Here is an 18,885-nt window from a genome sequence, read left to right as displayed (position 1 = left end):
GCTAAACACTAAGGATTTTTTTCTAATAGCCCAGTTAAAACATAAAAAACCCGTTATTGTAAGGAAGATAATTAAAACGTATTGGTAAATAGTGTTAATAAATAAACTTTTGGTAAAACTTTTATTGACATAGAATGTTAGTGGTTGGATGCGTGTTGGCCCAATTGTGTAGTTTTACATGGACATAGGAAAATGAAGACCTATTTACAATTATTTAAGCCTTATAACATAATATTTCAGTGGTAAATAAAAGTTTTACTTATGTTTAAACTTTTATTGAGATGGAATGTTAGTGATTGGATGCGTGTTGGTCCGACAGGGTAGTTTTACATGGACATAGTGAAATTAAGACCTGTTTACAATCATTTAAGCCTTAGAACACAATATTTCAGTGATTGTAAGTTTTTTTTAAGGCCTAAAACTTACTTTTTGGAACTTAAGACGTTTTAAGACTCAAGACCCTGCGGATAACCTGTTAATTAGTTCTCTTTATTTTGTATGAAAATCTGAATAATTTAGATTTTTCTCCATGACTTGTTGGACATTTTCAATAGAAAAGGTGTCTAGTTAAATATGGAAAAAAAATCTGAGACAAAGTCTTAACATTTGCATGTAATGGGCCTTAGAAGGGGCTTCAGTAACATGATCTTAAATAGGGTCCCTCAACTAATTAAAGCTTTCTGTAGAACTGCTGTTTTAAAATCAGCATATACTGTAGTTTCACACCAAACAACATGGTTTTCGTCGTTTGGTGTGAAAACATAGATTTGCTATGTTTTTAGAAATATATGGATGTAAAATTAGGCCTGAGGTATTTGTTGTATTTAATGACTTTATGATTTACTTTAATTAATAAAAGCAGTCATTTACTGAACTATGCTTGAAACACACCATAGGACAGTTTTGAGATTTGGCTCAAATATATATGTTTGAGGCAAATTATGCTACTGCATTATTGCCAAAATATTTATGTGTGTATATATATATATATATATATATATATATATATATATATATATATATATATATATATATATATATATATATGTGTGTGTGTGTGTGTGTGTGTGTGTGTGTGTGTGTGTGTGTATATAAATAAATAAATATATACACATACATACATACATACATACATATATATATATATATATATATATATATATATATATATATATATATATATATATATATATATATATATATATATATATATAAAATTTGGGAATAATGCAGTAACATAATTTGCCTCAAATATATATATTTGAGCCAAATCTCAAAAGAACTGTCCTATGGTGTGTCTGTTTCAAATTAAGCATTTTTTTTTGGTTTGTTTGTTTTCCATGGACCTCCTTTTATTAAAAAAATTATTTATTGCATTATATATATATATATATATATATATATATATATATATATATATATATATATATATATATATATATATATATATATATATATAAAATGCAATAAATATATTTTTTTAATAACAAGAGGTCCATGGAAAACAAACAAACCAAAAAAATAAGAAATGCTTAAAAAATGCTTAACCATTTACTTCATATAAATGACAATATTAATTATGTGTCATATATGACAGTGAAAATACAACATCTCGTGAACACGGTTGGCCGTCTTACACTAATGCCACTGTGTACAAAGCCCCTGCGGAAGCGTGCAGGTTTGAGGTGCGGATACTCCTCTGTACTGGTCACTTTGATGCCCCACACTTTCTTCCAGGCCTCGTACAGCTGCAGATGGATAGGATACACTCCAGAGTGATGGGGAGCCACTGCATAGCCCATGTTTGTAGGAATGCCATGCTCCTAAATGAACAGCAAACACATAAATTTAAAAAAAAAATTTGGCATATGGATCACTAATTGTTCAGAACTTTCTCCCAATGACCATACTTTAACGTACTAAAAGTAAGTACATCACGGATTGAAAATACTTAAATAAATGGTTTTGTTTACATTAAAATTGATTATACCTTTCCTTTCAAATTTCTGCATTTAAAACCTTCTGAGGAAGCTATTGCTCATTATATCTTGGTAATCTTTTTGTTGTAAAAGGTCACAGAGTCCTCAATAGGGCCTCAATGGAATATTTGCTCAAATGGCATGCACTTCTTTCTGGTTCATGAATCTGATTGGCTGACAGATGTGGTATGTTCTACTGTAATGAGAATCATTCCAGCCTTTTCACCGTTTGTATCACTCTGCCTGATGCTAGTGCAAAGCAAAGGATTAAACTCACTATATTTTGAGTTGACAAATACTGCGGCTGTTGGACCACAATGTATTTTTTATATTTTCTTAGGTGAGAATGCAAATACGCATTTTATTTATAAGGCAGCACCTATTTGAAAATGTGTTTTGATGATTTCAGAGATGGTACTTTCAGCACTTCAGTGGCCCGCTGAGAGCACTCCTTCGATGGTCACTTACTCAGAATTCTGATGTATGTCTGTATAGTTGTTTATGAAATATAATTCATTTTGGGTCAGTGCTTAATTTAAGCCGGATCTGGCATTAACTTGCGCGTGGTGAATACCTACATGTGTGTGTGTGTAAGAGAGAGAGAGAGAGAGAGAGAGAGAGAGAGAGAGAGAGAGAGAGAGAGAGAGAGAGAGAGAGAGAGAGAGAGAGAGAGAGAGAGAGAGAGAGAGAGAGAGAGAGAGAGAGAGAGAGAGAGAGAGAGAGAGAGAGAGAGAGAGAGAGAGAGAGAGAGAGAGAGAGAGAGAGAGAGAGAGACTTTGACTTTGACACACACTTTATTAAAACATCTAAAACCAAAAATTACATTTCACCTCACACGAAGTCACACTGAAACATGTTCAGGAGACAAAAGAGGTGGAAAAACAAAAATCTAAATATATATACATAAATAAAATAAAAAATATATATAATAATAAGCTATACACAAAAATAAATAATTACACAAAAAATTAATCATTTATCACCAATTAAATATTATTTTCCCATCCTCACAAATTGACACTAAGGCCCCATTAACACACCATTTGAACTCAAACTCAAGCAAGTTATTTGTCATTTGAAAGAATCGATGTTCTGTTCTTATTCTGGATTCCACCAAGGCTAAGAAAAGTTGAAGAAGATTTACATTTCGCCCCTCAGCAGCTAGTCTACATGATTTCCAGATGGCTAATTTAGCTTGTCCAATTGTGAAATTTGCTACCGTACACTTTTGTCTGTGCACTCTTGAGTATTTACACCCAAAAACAAAAAGTGTTTTGGTAAAAACAAAACCTAAGTTCAGTAGTATGACTTTTAATAAAGTGAATACTGGATCCAATCTGTAGCACTCAGTGAAAGCATGAACAACAGATTCCGGCAAGGAACAGAAGTTGCATGACGGGGAAACGTTTGGGTTGAATTTAGAAGTGTGAGAATTAGTGGGCAATGCACAATGTAATAATCTCCACTGCAAATCTCCAGATCGTTTAGGCACAGAGGACCTTTATAAAAAAGCCTCCAAGAGGGAGGAAGTTCAGCAGGGACGGTTAAAAATCTTCTCCACTTTGTATCAGCTCTGTCTTTGATCTGCTCAAAATAAGCTATTTTAACACAAATCTGATAGAGATCTCTCTTTCCTGCCACCTGAAAGTCAATTTCTTGTAAGTTGTTAAATTTCAGAAGTTTTTCTTTCCAATCATCGTCAACACAGCACTTGGGAGACACAAATAACTTAGGAAAAGGTACTTTAGAAGGACCTCCAGACAAGAAACAGTTGACAAACAGAAGAAGTGTAGAGGGAAAAGCGGCTTTCACCCCACCAATGAGCTGCTTTACCATTCTAACAGATCTGAAGCCGGCCTGACTGCAAATGTCAACCTCTGACTTCCAAGTTTTAGTTGAAGTATTTATCAAGTCAGAAACTTTGATCAATTTCTTCTCCATAAAAGTTTTAACAGTTGTATTGTATGTGCAAACATTTACTTCTAAAAGTGAGTTATTAAAAAGTGGTTCTTCAAGACCAAAATGATTGTTTTCATGTCTAATCAGTTTAAACCCTTTCCAAATGTTTAGCACAGAAGTGTAAAATTTTAAATCAGTTGAAAAATGTCCATCATAAGAAGACAACAGAAACAGATGTCTATCAAGGCCAAAACCACCAAAAGACCTGAGCAGAGCCCGACCAAAAGACACCCAAGGTCTAGCATCTACAGAGTAGAGTAGGTTTTGGACTGCATTTAGCCTCATAGCTTTAACCTTAGCTACCAAATCAATTACTCCTTGGCCCCCCTCATTAACTGGCAAGTAAAGGATTGCAGGGGGAAGCCAATGGTATCCATCCCAAAAAAAATCTACAAAAATCTTCTGTAGTCGCTGCAGCAAGTCTTTTGGTGGTTCAAGTACATTTAAGCGGTGCCACAACAAAGAAGCTGCCAAGTTGTTAATTATAAGCACTCTTCCTCTATAAGATAATTGTGGGAGAATCCATTTCCACCTTTGCAAACGTCCAACAACTTTTTCAAAATACCATCCCAGTTCCTCTGAATATAATGATCAGTCCCAAGAAAAACACCTAGCACTTTAAACCCTTCCCGACTCCACAAACAGTTCTGGGGGAGTACTGGGTGGTCTCTATCGTCCCATTCTCCTATCAAATAGGAAGCACATTTTTCCCAGTTAATTCGAGAGGAGGAGGCTTTTTGATAAACCTCCAGAGTAGCACTCAGGTCCTTGACATCCTGAGTTGATCTGATGATAACAGTCACATCATCTGCATAAGCTGCGAGTTTGATTGTTGCTAGTTCCAAGGGGGATGAGCAAGCTGTTGATATACCACTCAACTTACTTCTTAGTGCAATCAGTAAAGGTTCAATTGAAATGGCATACAGAATTCCTGAGAGGCCACACCCCTGCCGTATGCCTCTACTCACTCTGAAGGATCTTGTTAAAGTGCCATTAATTTTTAGCATACTGTGTATGTCCGTGTACAAGAGTCTTATATGGGCAATAATAGATGGCCCGAAACCAAATGCCTTAAGGCACTTAAACAGAAATTCATGATCTACCCGATCAAATGCTTTCTCTTGGTCCAAAGAAAGAAAACCAACATCGAGATTGTGTAATTTAGCAAAAGAAATTAAGTCCCGAATCAAAAAAATGTTATCAAAAATAGACCTTCTTGGAATGCAGTATGATTGATCTGCATGAATTATTGAGGAAATGTAAAGTTTAATTCTGTTCGTAAGACACTTTGAAAGTATCTTGTAATCAACTCCTAGTAGGGAGACTGGACGCCAGCATCTGATGTCTTCAAGATCACCTTTTTTTGGTAAAAGAGTGACTACAGCTCTGCGAAGGCTCATAGGAAGTGTGCCCCTTTTTAAGCTCTCCATAAAAACAGCAAACAAATCTTCTCCAATAATCGGCCAAAACTGTTTGTAAAATTCTGTATTAAGTCCATCTAGTCCTGGTGTTTTGCCCGAAGACATCTCCTGAACAGCTGTAGAGAGTTCATCAAAAGTCAATAATTTATCCATCATGGATTTCTCTTGATCTGAAAAATGTGGTAAATCTTGAAGGAGAACATCAGCCATTTCTTCATTGCATGGTTCAGCACTGTACAATTCCTCATAAAAGGACAAAGCGTGTGAAATGATTCCATGAGCATCAATAATCCTTTTTCCATCTGGACGTTTTAAACAGCTTAAAATCTTCTTATCTACAACCTTCTTCTCCATGCCGAAAAAAAAAGACGTAGGGGCATCCATATTATTAAAAGTCGTAAATCTTGCACGGACAAGTTTTTCTTGAGCTTTTTCTTTCAATAAATTCCGCAAAAGAAATTTGTTACGCTCCAAAGTCTCCACAGAATCAACAATGTCACCTTCAAAATTAAGTTGAAGAATTTCCTGCTCAAGCTGTGCCATCTCATTGGCTAGAGAGTTTTTAAAATAACCAGTGTACTGCTGGCAAAACAGTTTGATTTGAATTTTGCCAATATCCCACCATTGACTCAGGGACTTATATTGTGTTTTTTTCTCTCTCCAGATCTCCCAGAAATAAGTGAAAGAGTGCACAAAGTTGTGATCTAATAATAATCTGCTATTAAACTTCCAATATGCATTTTTAGAAGTGCTCTCTGCAGTGGTGATATCAGTAGATATGAAGTGATGATCAGATAAAGCAGTAGGAACTATACAACTCTTATAGAAGTGGCTTCTTTTACTTTTTTGAACATAAATTCTATCTAACCTAGCTCCAGAAACCATGTTGCGGTTTACTTTCATCCATGTATATTGTCTAGTCTGGGGAAAAGATTCTCTCCAAACATCAACAAGGCCCTGATGAATAATCAAGGACTGAAGTACATCTGCTGATTTACTGTGAGGTTCTTCATGGTTTCGATCTAATGTATGATTCAAAGTGCAGTTAAAATCACCAGCTAGTACAATGGTCCTGTCAAAAGGTATGTGACTTAAAGCTATTTTAAGTTTTTCAAAAAAAGAGACACGATCTGACCCAATATTGGGTGCATAAACGTTAACAAAGGAGAAATCAATTCCGTGAATAGTCACATCAACTCTTAACAAGCGACCAGAAACTATATCAAAAACACTACAGGGTTGTTCTTTATAATTAGGTGCCAGCAATATAGCCACTCCTGCACTAACACTCGTGCCATGACTTAAAATCACCTGCCCTTTCCATTCATTCAACCACTGTATTTGATTGTTAACATCTGTATGTGTTTCCTGCAGAAAAACCACACCAGCACTCTTCATCATAATATAATCAAAAAGACTAGCCCTTTTCATAGCATCACAACCTCCATTAATATTTAATGAGCTGAGTCTCAAAGGTGCCATGAAAATAAGTATAAAAAGGGCCTTCAATAATACCAATCCATTAGAATAAAACCTCCATAACCAAGACATGCTCATTTTAATCTTGTCCGTTTAAAGTACTTCTAACATTACCCATGAGTTTTCTCAAACGATATCTTTTAGGTTTGTCAAGTTCATATATAGATGCTTTTCTCATTGCCATTGTAACAGACAGCAGAAACAGTTTTAAATCAGGAAAATAAGATTCTATTTTGGGTTTGCGAAGACCTTTTGTAAAGTCAAGAAAGTTGTTAATCTGCTGAACTGAGTAAAGTTTAGTCTTACCTCCAGAAGTAGGCCGTAAATCCATCATTTTTGGTTCCATTAATGTTGCATCATCCTCATCTTCCTTGTCAGAACAATCCATTTGTACATTTAAATCCGCAAAGTCTTGAGATGAAATATCATCTTGACTTTGATCCAATGTATCATTTATATCACTCTCAGTTTTGTCCGCGTCGGTTTGTTTATCAAAACAAAGTGGATCGATCTCAGACGCTTTTTCCAAGCAAATCTGTTCCAGGCTCGTTTCTGCCTGCGGTACAGCATTACTCGGTCCGGCCACCTCCTCAGGAGCCCCTTCCAGGCCGTCTTTAGAGGCGACTAGCACCGGGTTATCGGGCAGGTCGCCCGGCACCTCAGTCGCCTCACCCGGTCGGGGTTCTGAAGCCCCGGCCGCCGAAACAACCTCTGTACCGAGCGCCTCCTCGCTGTTCTCCGCATCTGCAGTCGGAGCCGCAGGAGCGGCCACAGGTCTGTCTCGATTTGGACAACTTTGTCTAACGTGATTAAAACTGCCGCAGACAAAACACTTCATAGAATCTGAGGTGATAAAAATTGTATAATCTTTACCGTCAATACTTAGTTTCACTGACAGATTTAGTGGATCATTCGGAGAATTCAAAATCATGAAGGTCTGACGCCGAAAAGACATCACATGTTTAATTTCAGGGTTTTTGCATCCAAGTGGAATCATTTTGATGGGACTTACTATTTTACCATACTTCTGGAGTATTTGATCTAGTTTTTCGTTTTTAACAAACGGAGGTACGTTTGATAAAACAACTTTCTTGGATGGACTTGACAAAGGCAAAACCGGTACGAATGCATCTTTGATTATCAGCCCCGATTCAATCAGGTTATCTACCATTTGACTTTCACTCAGAAAGAACACGATTGCCTTATTCATACGGGAGGCTGATTTGATATTAGTACCACCGATCGCCAAACTAACAGCGATGAGACAGTCCTCCACTGAAACCTGGGCGTCAGGTATACATTTACACCCATGTTTGAGTGTTAAACGCGAGAAATCTCTCGCATCTGAACTCATCCTCCTCCTCGCTCACTGACCGATGTCAGGGATCAGAAAAGGAGGGAAAAAACAACAACTCTAATCTAGCTCTATAATTTAGAAGGGAAGGGATAGTAAAGAAACAGAAATTTTCACTCTCACAGAGAGGTACTCTCACCCGAATCTGTCCACACTCCCAGCATGCACTCGCACAGAGAGAGAGAGAGAGAGAGAGAGAGAGAGAGAGAGAGAGAGAGAGAGAGAGAGAGAGAGAGAGAGAGAGAGAGAGAGAGAGAGAGAGAGAGAGAGAGAGAGAGAGAGAGAGAGAGAGAGAGAGAGAGAGAGAGAGAAAGAGAGAATAAGTGCAATAGAAGGCTGTGTGAATTGTGTGTGCACACATGACAGAAGTCACCACACGCAAAATCATATTTAACTATAGGCCCTCAACAATATTTTCAGCTTGCAAATCACTTTTCTTATTTTTACAGTCACTCTCATTGGTTGGTGATCGTTTCGCCTACAGTTTGTAGCCTGCAAAGAGGCAGTCACGCATATTTTCATTTTTTAAAACCACGAGTGAATGAATCTGAAAAAGTGGTGGTGTCAGTCATGGTAACTTTTATTTCCTGGTTTTGTTCCAGGAATGATTCATTTACAAACTAAGCACTGTTCTGGGTATATCTATGAGCAATTTATACATCTACACAATACATATATAAAAAAATCAAATCACAAAATCACTTACTCAGAATTCTGATGTATGTCTGTATAGTTGTTTATGAAATATAATTCATTTTGGGTCAGTGCTTAATTTAAGCCGGATCTGGCATTAACTTGCGCGTGGTGAATACCTACATGTGTGTGTGTGTGTGTGTAAGAGAGAGAGAGAGAGAGAGAGAGAGAGAGAGAGAGAGAGAGAGAGAGAGAGAGAGAGAGAGAGAGAGAGAGAGAGAGAGAGAGAGAGAGAGAGAGAGAGAGAGAGAGAGAGAGAGAGAGAGAGAGAGAGAGAGAGAGAGAGAGAGAGAGAGAGAGAGAGAAAGAGAGAATAAGTGCAATAGAAGGCTGTGTGAATTGTGTGTGCACACATGACAGAAGTCACCACACGCAAAATCATATTTAACTATAGGCCCTCAACAATATTTTCAGCTTGCAAATCACTTTTCTTATTTTTACAGTCACTCTCATTGGTTAGTGATCGTTTCGCCTACAGTTTGTAGCCTGCAAAGAGGCAGTCACGCATATTTTCATTTTTTAAAACCACGAGTAAATCTAATAATGAACCTGTTTAAAAGAGATCTTGAGAAGATGAAACTGCATTAATAGATCAGGATAGCAGGAGACAGAAGCAAAGCAATATTTTGTTTCCACTTGGCACATAATAGTGAAGTGAACTGAATAGTGATTGTTTATGCGATTTATAATCGACAGTAAATTTTTGCACGATTGTTTACAGCTACATGTCTTTATCATCCATGGCTGACCTATAATGTTATATGGCACAAAATACTTCAATTATGTGATGTTGTTTTTTTTACGATATCACTGTTTAATGATGTCATGTTAATGAATCTGAAAAAGTGGTGGTGTCAGTCATGGTAACTTTTATTTCCTGGTTTTGTTCCAGGAATGATTCATTTACAAACTAAGCACTGTTCTGGGTATATCTATGAGCAATTTATACATCTACACAATACATATATAAAAAAATCAAATTCTTAATAAAATCTGCAAGTCAAATACATGATATTAAAATAATTTTTTTATAGGTCATTTTGTGCATCGCCAAATCTCCTGTATTTGACACAGAGTCTCACCCACCTCTGCAAACTTGTGGTTGAGCAGCATTTGTTCAGCCAGCACCGACTGGTTGTGAAATAGATGCGGCTGCATGTGACTCCACATGTGTGGGAACCACCAGAACTCCTTACTATAAGACAGAAGCAGGTCATCTCCAAGATCCTCCTCATCTGTGCCTGAAATATCAGTAAACAGACACAAAATGGTGACTCTACAATCAAAAACAGCCTTCTAACCATCATGAAGGCTCGACTGATTATGAACAAGGGCAAATGATGTTCACAGAAACCAAACGAGTATGCGTTTACCATTTTGTTTAGCTAGCAATGTGCTTTCTGCTTACCCGCATGAAAGAACTTTCCAGAGAATCCCAAGTTGAAGGTGAAATTGGGCACATGGTTTCGAAGTTCATTCTGCGTCTCCAGTAGAGCCTTTGAAATTTAGAGTTTAGCAGATTAATAAACAGCCCTAAGCCAGTTAATGCAAACAAAACACATTCAAACAGCACACAGATAGCAGACAAGAACACAAAAGAGAGACAAAGCCAAAAGACGCACGCCAACGCATGTATGTATGTGCACTGCAGTAACACAGCGCTGGAGGGACAACGTAAGCATGTCAGCTGTCTGTTGGTCTACTCTGTTTGCTTCATTACCCCTCTCAGATTTAGCTCGGCATCTGCCTCTCATTTGATTTGTTTACTGCGCTTTCTTGACTGCCTGTCTCTCCAGTGTGACTCAATCAAAAGCCTGATTCATATTTAACTGCACAGAGGTCCGCAGACAGACAAGACGGCTTTGATTATGTTTGCTTTCTATTCCTTCCCTCGGCTGAACATCTGCATCGGGGCACTCTGAAGACGAGAGGAGGACGCCGAAAACTGCATTTGAAATATTCATGCTTGCGGCGAGTCTTTGGATGCCCTTTGAACAGCGAGTCGTAAAAAATAAAATAAAAACGGGAAATGGAAGGAAGAAATGTTTGGAAAAACAACAGCAGAGGTTGGAGAACTGCAAAAGAAAAGCAAACAAACAAACTGGTGATAGAGCAAGTGCTGTCACACATTAAAAAAACTTTAAGTTGGATGGATCTAACAAACCAGTTTCTCTATGTTCTGCCTTTTAGGTGTGTTATTCTTTCCCCTGCTGAGTTTATATCCATGCCTGGTCTTTTTCTTTTCCAAAATATACATTTCCCTTGGTTTTAATTAGTTGCCTTCAAAACATATTTCATTTTATGTGTAATTCCCTCTCGATCCCTGACTCACAAATATGGATTCTTGTTTTTGCTAGCCCACTTAGCAAGTGGTTAAGACATTCAAGGGTGCGTCACAAAACAGAAAATTATACATTTAGTTCTGGTCCTCTTAGCATTCACGCTGACATTTTAAATCTCTTTAAAAACATGATTAAGCATTCAGGTAACACTTTACAATAAGGTTGTACTAGTTAATGCACTTACTAACATAAACAAACAATGAACAAAACATTTATTACAGTACTTGTTTATGTTAGTTGACGTTGGTTAATGAAAATAAAGGAGGCGGCACAGTGGCTCAGTGGTTAGCACAGTGGCCTCACAGCAAAAAGGTCTCTGCTTGAGTCCCGGCTGGGTGATTTGGCATTTCAGTGTGGAGATCGCATGTTCTCTCCATGTTTGTGTAGGTTTCCTTCTGGTGCTCCTGTTTTACGACACTACAAAGACGCTATAGGTGAACTAAATTGGCCGCAGTGTATGAATGCGTGTGAATGTGTATGGGTGTTTTCCAGTGCTGGGTTGGAGCTGGAACGGTATTCACTTCATAAAACATATGCTGGAATAGTTGGCGATTTATTCCACTGTGGCGACCCCTGATAATAAAGGACTAAGTCATAGGTAAATGAATGAATGTATGAATGAATGAATGAAAATAAAGTTGTTCATTGTTAATTCATGTCAACTTGCAGTGCATTAACTAATGTTAACAAGATGAACTTGGATTTTAACTATGATTAAGTAATGCTGTACAAGTACTGTTCATTATTAGTCATGTTAGTAAACACACTAACTAATGAAACTTTATTGTAAAGTGTGACTAGCAAAGAGATTTATTTAAATTACCTTCAACGGAGCAAATCACGCATGACATTTTGAAGTGTATTTATCTTACATTAGGGATGCACCAAATTTTAAGCAATGTTTTGCTGTGCTGCACTGCCGAGCAGTGTTCAGTTTAGCTTTCACACCAGACACGAAAAGTGCTGTGCTATGAAGCCCATTAATTTCAATGGCTTGTGCCACATTCTGTTGATATGTCAACCGAATCGAATCGATAGAGCAGCTGCAGCTGCATGCACCAATGGGTAACTTGTGTGAGTGTGCCACAGTCAAAGTTCACAATAGCTAAATATACATCTCTGTAAATATTCTGCTCATGTACATGATACACTACATCTAGCTACTGCACATGCTCACCGGAAAAGCAAAGTTTACTCAAATACAGCATCAACATTTCTATGTACTTGGTCAAGCTGCTTGCAATAGCATTACTGTGCTGTAAAGGCAACACTGGTATTTTAGTGGATTGCATGTATGTGGTTTTTTTTACTCAGTATAACTTTAGATATTGAGTTAAATTTAAAGTCTTACAAATTTACTTTATATAACTTTTTTTTTTTTAATTACAAAGCATTGTCAGTTTTTGGTACATTCCTTGAATTAATCTCCTTAAATGTCCTTAAACATTTGCATAGGTCCCAGCTATTTCTTTTTTTACTAGTTCGCACCAACTTTTTTATACTTATGTATTCATTAAATTAATAAAATACATTGACTTAATTCTAATTCTTAATTTTAATAATAATATAAATTAATTGGTAACATTTTGGGCCACAATTCACAGTAATAACAAACCATTACCTACTGCTAATAGCTTAAACTACTAATTAGCTGATTATTAATAGTTAGTAAGGTAGAAAGTGGGTTGAGGTTTTGGGTAGGATTAGGGATGTAGAATAAGATTATAGTTTGTATAATGTGCAAGGTTTAATCACAGTTAGTCAATCATAGTTATATATTAACTACTAATGAACAGTTAATATCTTAATAATAGGCAGATAATACACCAGTAGTTAATAGCATGAATTGTGACCTGAACTAAAGTGTTATCAATTATTAAATGGGAAATTATGCAACCATACATATAATCATTTCACAGCTCCCAATCCCCCCAAATTTCCAAGCAAGTTTGGCTGGATAATGGGGCCCTATTTAATTCACGTACTAATGCTTTCAAGACAATGACGTTTCTTGTTATTTTAGTAAACAAAGATTTTAAATAGCTCAAGTTTCTCTAATGTGTGCCCATTTAAATAAGCAGAACTCACAATGTCCAGCATTTACAAAAAAAAAAAAAATATTCAAAGCACATGATGAGGAGTTGGTGGGAGAGAAGTATTATGTTAAAGAATACAGAAGGAGTGTACAGTGTGTATACTGCAAAATTGTATGACCCATGATCCCAAATTATAGTAAAAAAAAATGAATAATGATAATAATAATAATGATAAATTACCAAACCAACTGGGCCTTATTAAAATAAAATAAAAGCACTCACCTTGACATCAGACACCTTCATCCGTGTTCCCTCCTTCCCAACAAAGATGTCATCAATATCCACCAGTATGTAGCGCTCAAGGGCCAACGAGAGGCGCTTTCCAGTCAAGAAACTCACTGCGTCCACCAATACCAGTTTGTGCAGCCAAAAGTTGAGGTTGTTGCCGAAGAGTACCCGCTGGATGCCATCATGAAGACCCAAATCCTGAACCACAGCTGCATGAAGGGGTCCGGGAGCTCCGCTGGCCTCCGTACTCCGTCCCCGAGCTAACAGCACAGGCTCATAGGTGGTATGGTTGGACTGGAAGACAGTCCAGTCATCTCCAGGTAAGGGTCCATGCTCCACTTCTCTGGCCTTGGTGATGAACAGCAGTGGAGACTTTGGGTTGACACTACAGTCCCTTAAACCCAGATTGGAGTGCAGGAAGAGAGGAAAGCCCTTAAGCTGGGCGCTCTGCAAACTGTTTTCATTAGCCTTTGATGAAGTAATGGAAGAAAAACAGAACACAAGAGAAATGACTGGTAAAACATAGGGCTGTAACGATACACCAAACCCACGATTCGGTTCGTATCACGATTTTTGACCCACGATTCGATTCGTATCACGATTTTTTATTTTATTTTTTTTTGTGTGGGGTGGGAAAAAAAAGATTTTTAAAACTATTTTTAATTAAATAACATTTGAAAAATCTTTATAAACTAAACATCAAAGAACAATATTAACTATGCAAATTATTAACAATATAAATAGCCATATATAAAATAAATAAATAGGCAAAGCTATATCACTTCTGTTTTCTTTGTAACAAAATACTGTTGAAAAACCAAACTAAACTCCATTGTTTAGATGGTTCAAGCATGTTGAAAATTATTTTTCAATCAAGTTCTCTTGCATAGAAAAAGTAAATTAAATAGCTAGGGATGCTCATTTCGTTAATTTTGCTAACCGACAACCGCCGCTCATAAATCGGTTATTAACGGTTAACTGGTCAGATTACTATTAATTTTATATTAAACAAATTGACGTGTCTATTTTGTGTATGACACATTAAATATTGCATTTTAAAATACTGATTTATTTTTATATATTAATAACGGAACAGAACAACAGAGCATCTTCACGCACCTGCAGTGTTTAGCACAGAAGAGCAGAATAATCTAAATAAAATGAATAAAATAAATAGGAATGCCCTAAATTATTTTCACTTAAATAATTAATTTATTTTACAAAACGAAAATACTGACTGATTCTTTTTAATAACCGGCATAGGCTTTTTTTCCAATCATATGTTTATTTCTTCCGTCAAATAAAAATCGCAGACTTCCTCAAATTGCTTGCTCCACGGAAAATATGCATTTATTTAATGCCCCGCTGTTATTATTATAATCACAAAACCTTTTACATTTTAATAGAAATCCTTATTTTATTTAAAGATTATGTCCTGATATAGCCTATGGTTTCCTCTCTCTCCCTCGCGGTTCAAGTGCGCGCGCTGCCTGATGAAAAGACAAAAACACGCGCTCATATGTAGACTTTTTGTAAACAGTTTGTTTAAATATGATATTGCATTAATCTGCGTACATGCTTTAAGCTGTAAAATAAAAAGTATAGCCTATTTGTTGCGTTTATTACGCAGATCCAGGTCAACATAAGCGCTGGTTTAGTATCAACAAGTCTGTATCAAACAGCAATATTCTTCTTCCATTTTGCTTCTTTAGCAAATGTGTCTGTAGGCACGGGTTATACGTTATCATCCCGCAAATTAAGTATGCCTTGCAGTTAAACAAGTGGCCGAAAACAAGGCGCACCTTACTGCCTTTATGTTGACAAGGAAAAAAGAAGAGGCGCGGTCCTCTTATAAACGACTGAATCAGCTGGGTATCGATTGTGCAAAAGTGTTGCTGTCTGTCTTGTTACAATTGTAATATTTAATACTATTGTTATATTCAAGATTTGTACATTCATACAGCTCTGGATAACTTAAAACAACGATTAGACCTTCAGAGCGGTGTTAATGCGTCCTGAAGTAAAGCGAAACGGCTATAAACTTCAGCAAGATTGAGTGATTATATGCAGAGCCATATACCTTTATCTCTAAATAAAGTAGGCTATAACTATAGAAACTGTGTTTATTTTAACTGAAAGCTTCGTCGTGTTTTCTGACCGCACGCACCTGTCAGTCAGCACTCCCATAGGTTCAAACAGAAAGCGCACAGCACGGTTACAGAAAAGTTTGGCTGTTACCTGACATCTGGTGAACGCCTATCCCTCTCTGCGCAGCCACATTACCAGTGTGAGCAAATCATCGTATATGCGCTGAAAATCCTGCCGCTTTGACAGCATTGGCAATGTTTATGGCGTTGTCGGTTGTCAAGCGGGGTTAATTGGTTTTGTTTTTGATATTCTTGACACATTCAGACGGCCCCTTACTAAGAGCTCCGTGCGAGCTCTCCCGGCTAAATATTGCGAGGGCTTAAACGGAGCAGTGCTTGTAATGTCGAACGAAAAAAGTGTTAATTAGCTCAACTTTTGCAGGCACGCGTGACGTTATTGGAAAGGTATCACGGGGTGGGTGTGTCGCGATTCTCCCTTATCACACCGCGACACAGGATCGTAGATCTGAGTGTCGCGATTTCGATTTTATATCGTGTATCGTTACAGCCCTAGTAAAACAGCAAGATAAAACTCCCCTTCAAATGGGTCACATTCACATACAGGTTAAGGACTCCCCCTCCACAGTCTTCATACTCTTGTGGTCATTGTAATTTCATGTTTTCCATAATACACACTTGTGATCTATGAACTACTTTTGAATAACCCATTTTTCTTAACATCTAAGACATAGTTTCCCTCTTGGAAAAATGCTCCACTTGAAGTACAATTTGGAATATCATGTTCAAATCCCAAAATGTGATTTTAGATGCTAGCATAGCATATCTCAACTGCTAAGTTTAAACAACATGTAAGAGGAGTACCACTTTTTTCTCTTTTCACAAAGATTGGTAAGTGCTTGGATACAAAGTGAAGAACATTAGGGGTCCTAGCATACACCTGGCGCAATTTGTCGCTATTTTCAGACCTAAAATAGACCGTGCTACTGAACATCTAAAAGCAGGTCTAAAGTCAGTGATTCCCACACATAAGTCTAAGTATATTTGACAGCAGTTTTTTTTACTGTTATTATCATTCTTTTACACTTTTCTTGTCTTCACCCAATATAAACAAACATAATTAGTGCATAAATTCTCTCCATTACTCGTTTCATACTGCTTGTTCTGTGTGTGTGAGAACTGTCAACACTCACATGAGAACGCACGCAGTACAGCTTGTGACTTCATCTGCTTTTTTTTCTAAGTACATTAACATGGACACCAACACTCCGCTTTTATGATTAAGATAACACTGGTTAAGAGTCTACCATGTAAGCAGCAATTTTTGATTACCTTAAAGAATCACGCGAGTCCCGAAATGCTGAGGTTTTTCTTTCCGTTCGCCATGCGGTATCAAATTCTATTTAAACTTCCTGAATAAAAATATGCTGAATGAGAGTGAACTGTTGAACTGCAGTTAAAGTCTAAAGATTAAAAATGAAACACACGAAATTGCATGAAACTCTGTAGGAAACACAGAATAGCCTGGTGATGCCACATTAATTGTTTTTTTACTGAAACTTTCCTTCTAAAAGCACATCCTTGGTCTTATCCATATTTCTTTGCACGTTAAACACACGAAGGGCCGGAGCAAGCTGAACTGGCGCTCTAGGCAAACAGCAATCACACCGCCCTCAACCCGAAAGAGACCGGTTTGCAGATGAAAATGAGGACCGTGAGGGAGGGGCTGGGTGAAAGTGAGGACCAAGGGGTTCGGCCGCCTTGGTCGCCTCTATGCACACGCTGTCCCCTGAACACACGTCGGCCACAACAGGAAATAAAAAAACTGCATTTCAATAGATCAAAACTGAGTTGTTTTTTTTTAACACATTAAATATTTAAAATGAATCACGTGCGTTAACTCGCTAATTTTGACAGCCCTAGTATTTTGTATAGTGCATTTATTGTGTATGGCCATAAATCTAAAGCGATTCACAATCATGAAGGGGGCAACTCAGAAAATCTTTACTAAATACTCGGAGAGGACGAAATTACATCTAAATTGGCTGCAGAATATTTGTACACCATAAGAAAAGGTTAATAAACTAATTTGTCTTTTTGAAATACGTTTTATTCTTGTAATTATTATAATTTTAAGGGATATTGTCTGTTTTTATTCCTTTTTTCTGTAATTTATTTTCATTTGCTGTATATTTTATGAATTTGATGTTAATATATTACATATTTTACATATCTAAAATGCTTTGGCATATTATGTTTTGCTTGTTGCATACAATTAACTATTTATGCGCTCTCAGTAAAAGGTGTGTTTCAATCCAGCTACCACCGCAAGTATATTTCAAACCTGAGGGAAACACTGAAAGTCCAGCACAGAGCGTATTAGTATATGCCTATGTGGGTTCAAAGCTTACACATTGCTAAATACACACAGGATCTACAACAATACACAAATATCTTTACATATGACAAAATTTAAAGGATTAATTGGAAGAGGTGTGCCAGAGCGCGGTTCACTTGAGTTCAGCAGTACTCTTGTAGTGTGAGTGCAAAGCGCGTCTGAGCCCAAAACTGAAGACGAGACGTGACTTTTAAGGGATTGTTTCATATGAATTTATTAATCATTCTAACTGTTCAATGAACAAAAACTGTCATAGATTATTAAAGATGCAGACCAGTCTCTGCACAACAGCTAAACCTTCAGCAAACCTTCTAATGCCTACAGGATGAGGACTTTATGATTGTTAATGAGCATTAAAATCAGCTGTGCTGAGCGAGCGAGCTTCTTACTGAACAGCGCATCATCGATGAACGCAAGTGCGCTTATGCAATGTGGGTGCGTGCCATCAGGGGAGATGGGAGCGAGGACAAATGTGCTTCGGCCCGGTTCAAGGCAACTTTAAACATAAGAGAATAAGCACAACCCTTTTAGAAATCAGCGTATTTTTCCATCCTTAAAATAGCAAAAGTGGATTCAGACGCGCCCTTAGACTTTGCACATAGATCGTTAAAATAGAGCCCTAGATTTTTGACAAGAAATGTTTTACTGTCTCCTTTATTGATTTTATGTATTGCATGTATTATGCAGGTTCTTCCTCTACTTTCTTAGCAGAATTAAACAAGTACTTGAGAATTAGATGTCTTGCAGTGCCAGGGGTGCCTGAGTTTGTTTAAACAACATTCACACTCATCTACACGCAGACCGCTCTCCTCTTGGACCAGCTGACCCTGT

General features: G+C 37.2%; 1 protein-coding gene across 13 annotated transcripts in view; it reads right to left on the bottom strand.

Annotated features, from left to right (window-relative positions):
* Positions 1-18,885, bottom strand: part of ndst1b (N-deacetylase/N-sulfotransferase (heparan glucosaminyl) 1b) — a 194,386-nt gene that overhangs the window by 45,198 nt on the left and 130,303 nt on the right. For all 13 annotated transcript variants that reach the window (XR_012396580.1, XM_073934933.1, XM_068215924.2 and 10 more), the window contains 4 exon segments: positions 13,546-14,019; positions 10,294-10,381; positions 9,972-10,126; positions 1,638-1,823 (listed from right to left, as the gene is read on the bottom strand). Coding sequence is in view for 12 of the 13 variants with exons in the window: in XM_073934933.1 (XP_073791034.1) it covers positions 1,638-1,823; positions 9,972-10,126; positions 10,294-10,381; positions 13,546-14,019 (903 nt within the window). In the remaining variant the exon portion in view is untranslated.

The sequence above is a fragment of the Danio rerio genome, chromosome 21, assembly GCF_049306965.1.
Source record: "Danio rerio strain Tuebingen ecotype United States chromosome 21, GRCz12tu, whole genome shotgun sequence".
In the NCBI taxonomy this organism is placed as follows: Eukaryota; Metazoa; Chordata; class Actinopteri; order Cypriniformes; family Danionidae; genus Danio; species Danio rerio.
Note: the sequence above shows the minus strand (reverse complement) of the source record. Positions and strands in the feature narration are given on the sequence as shown.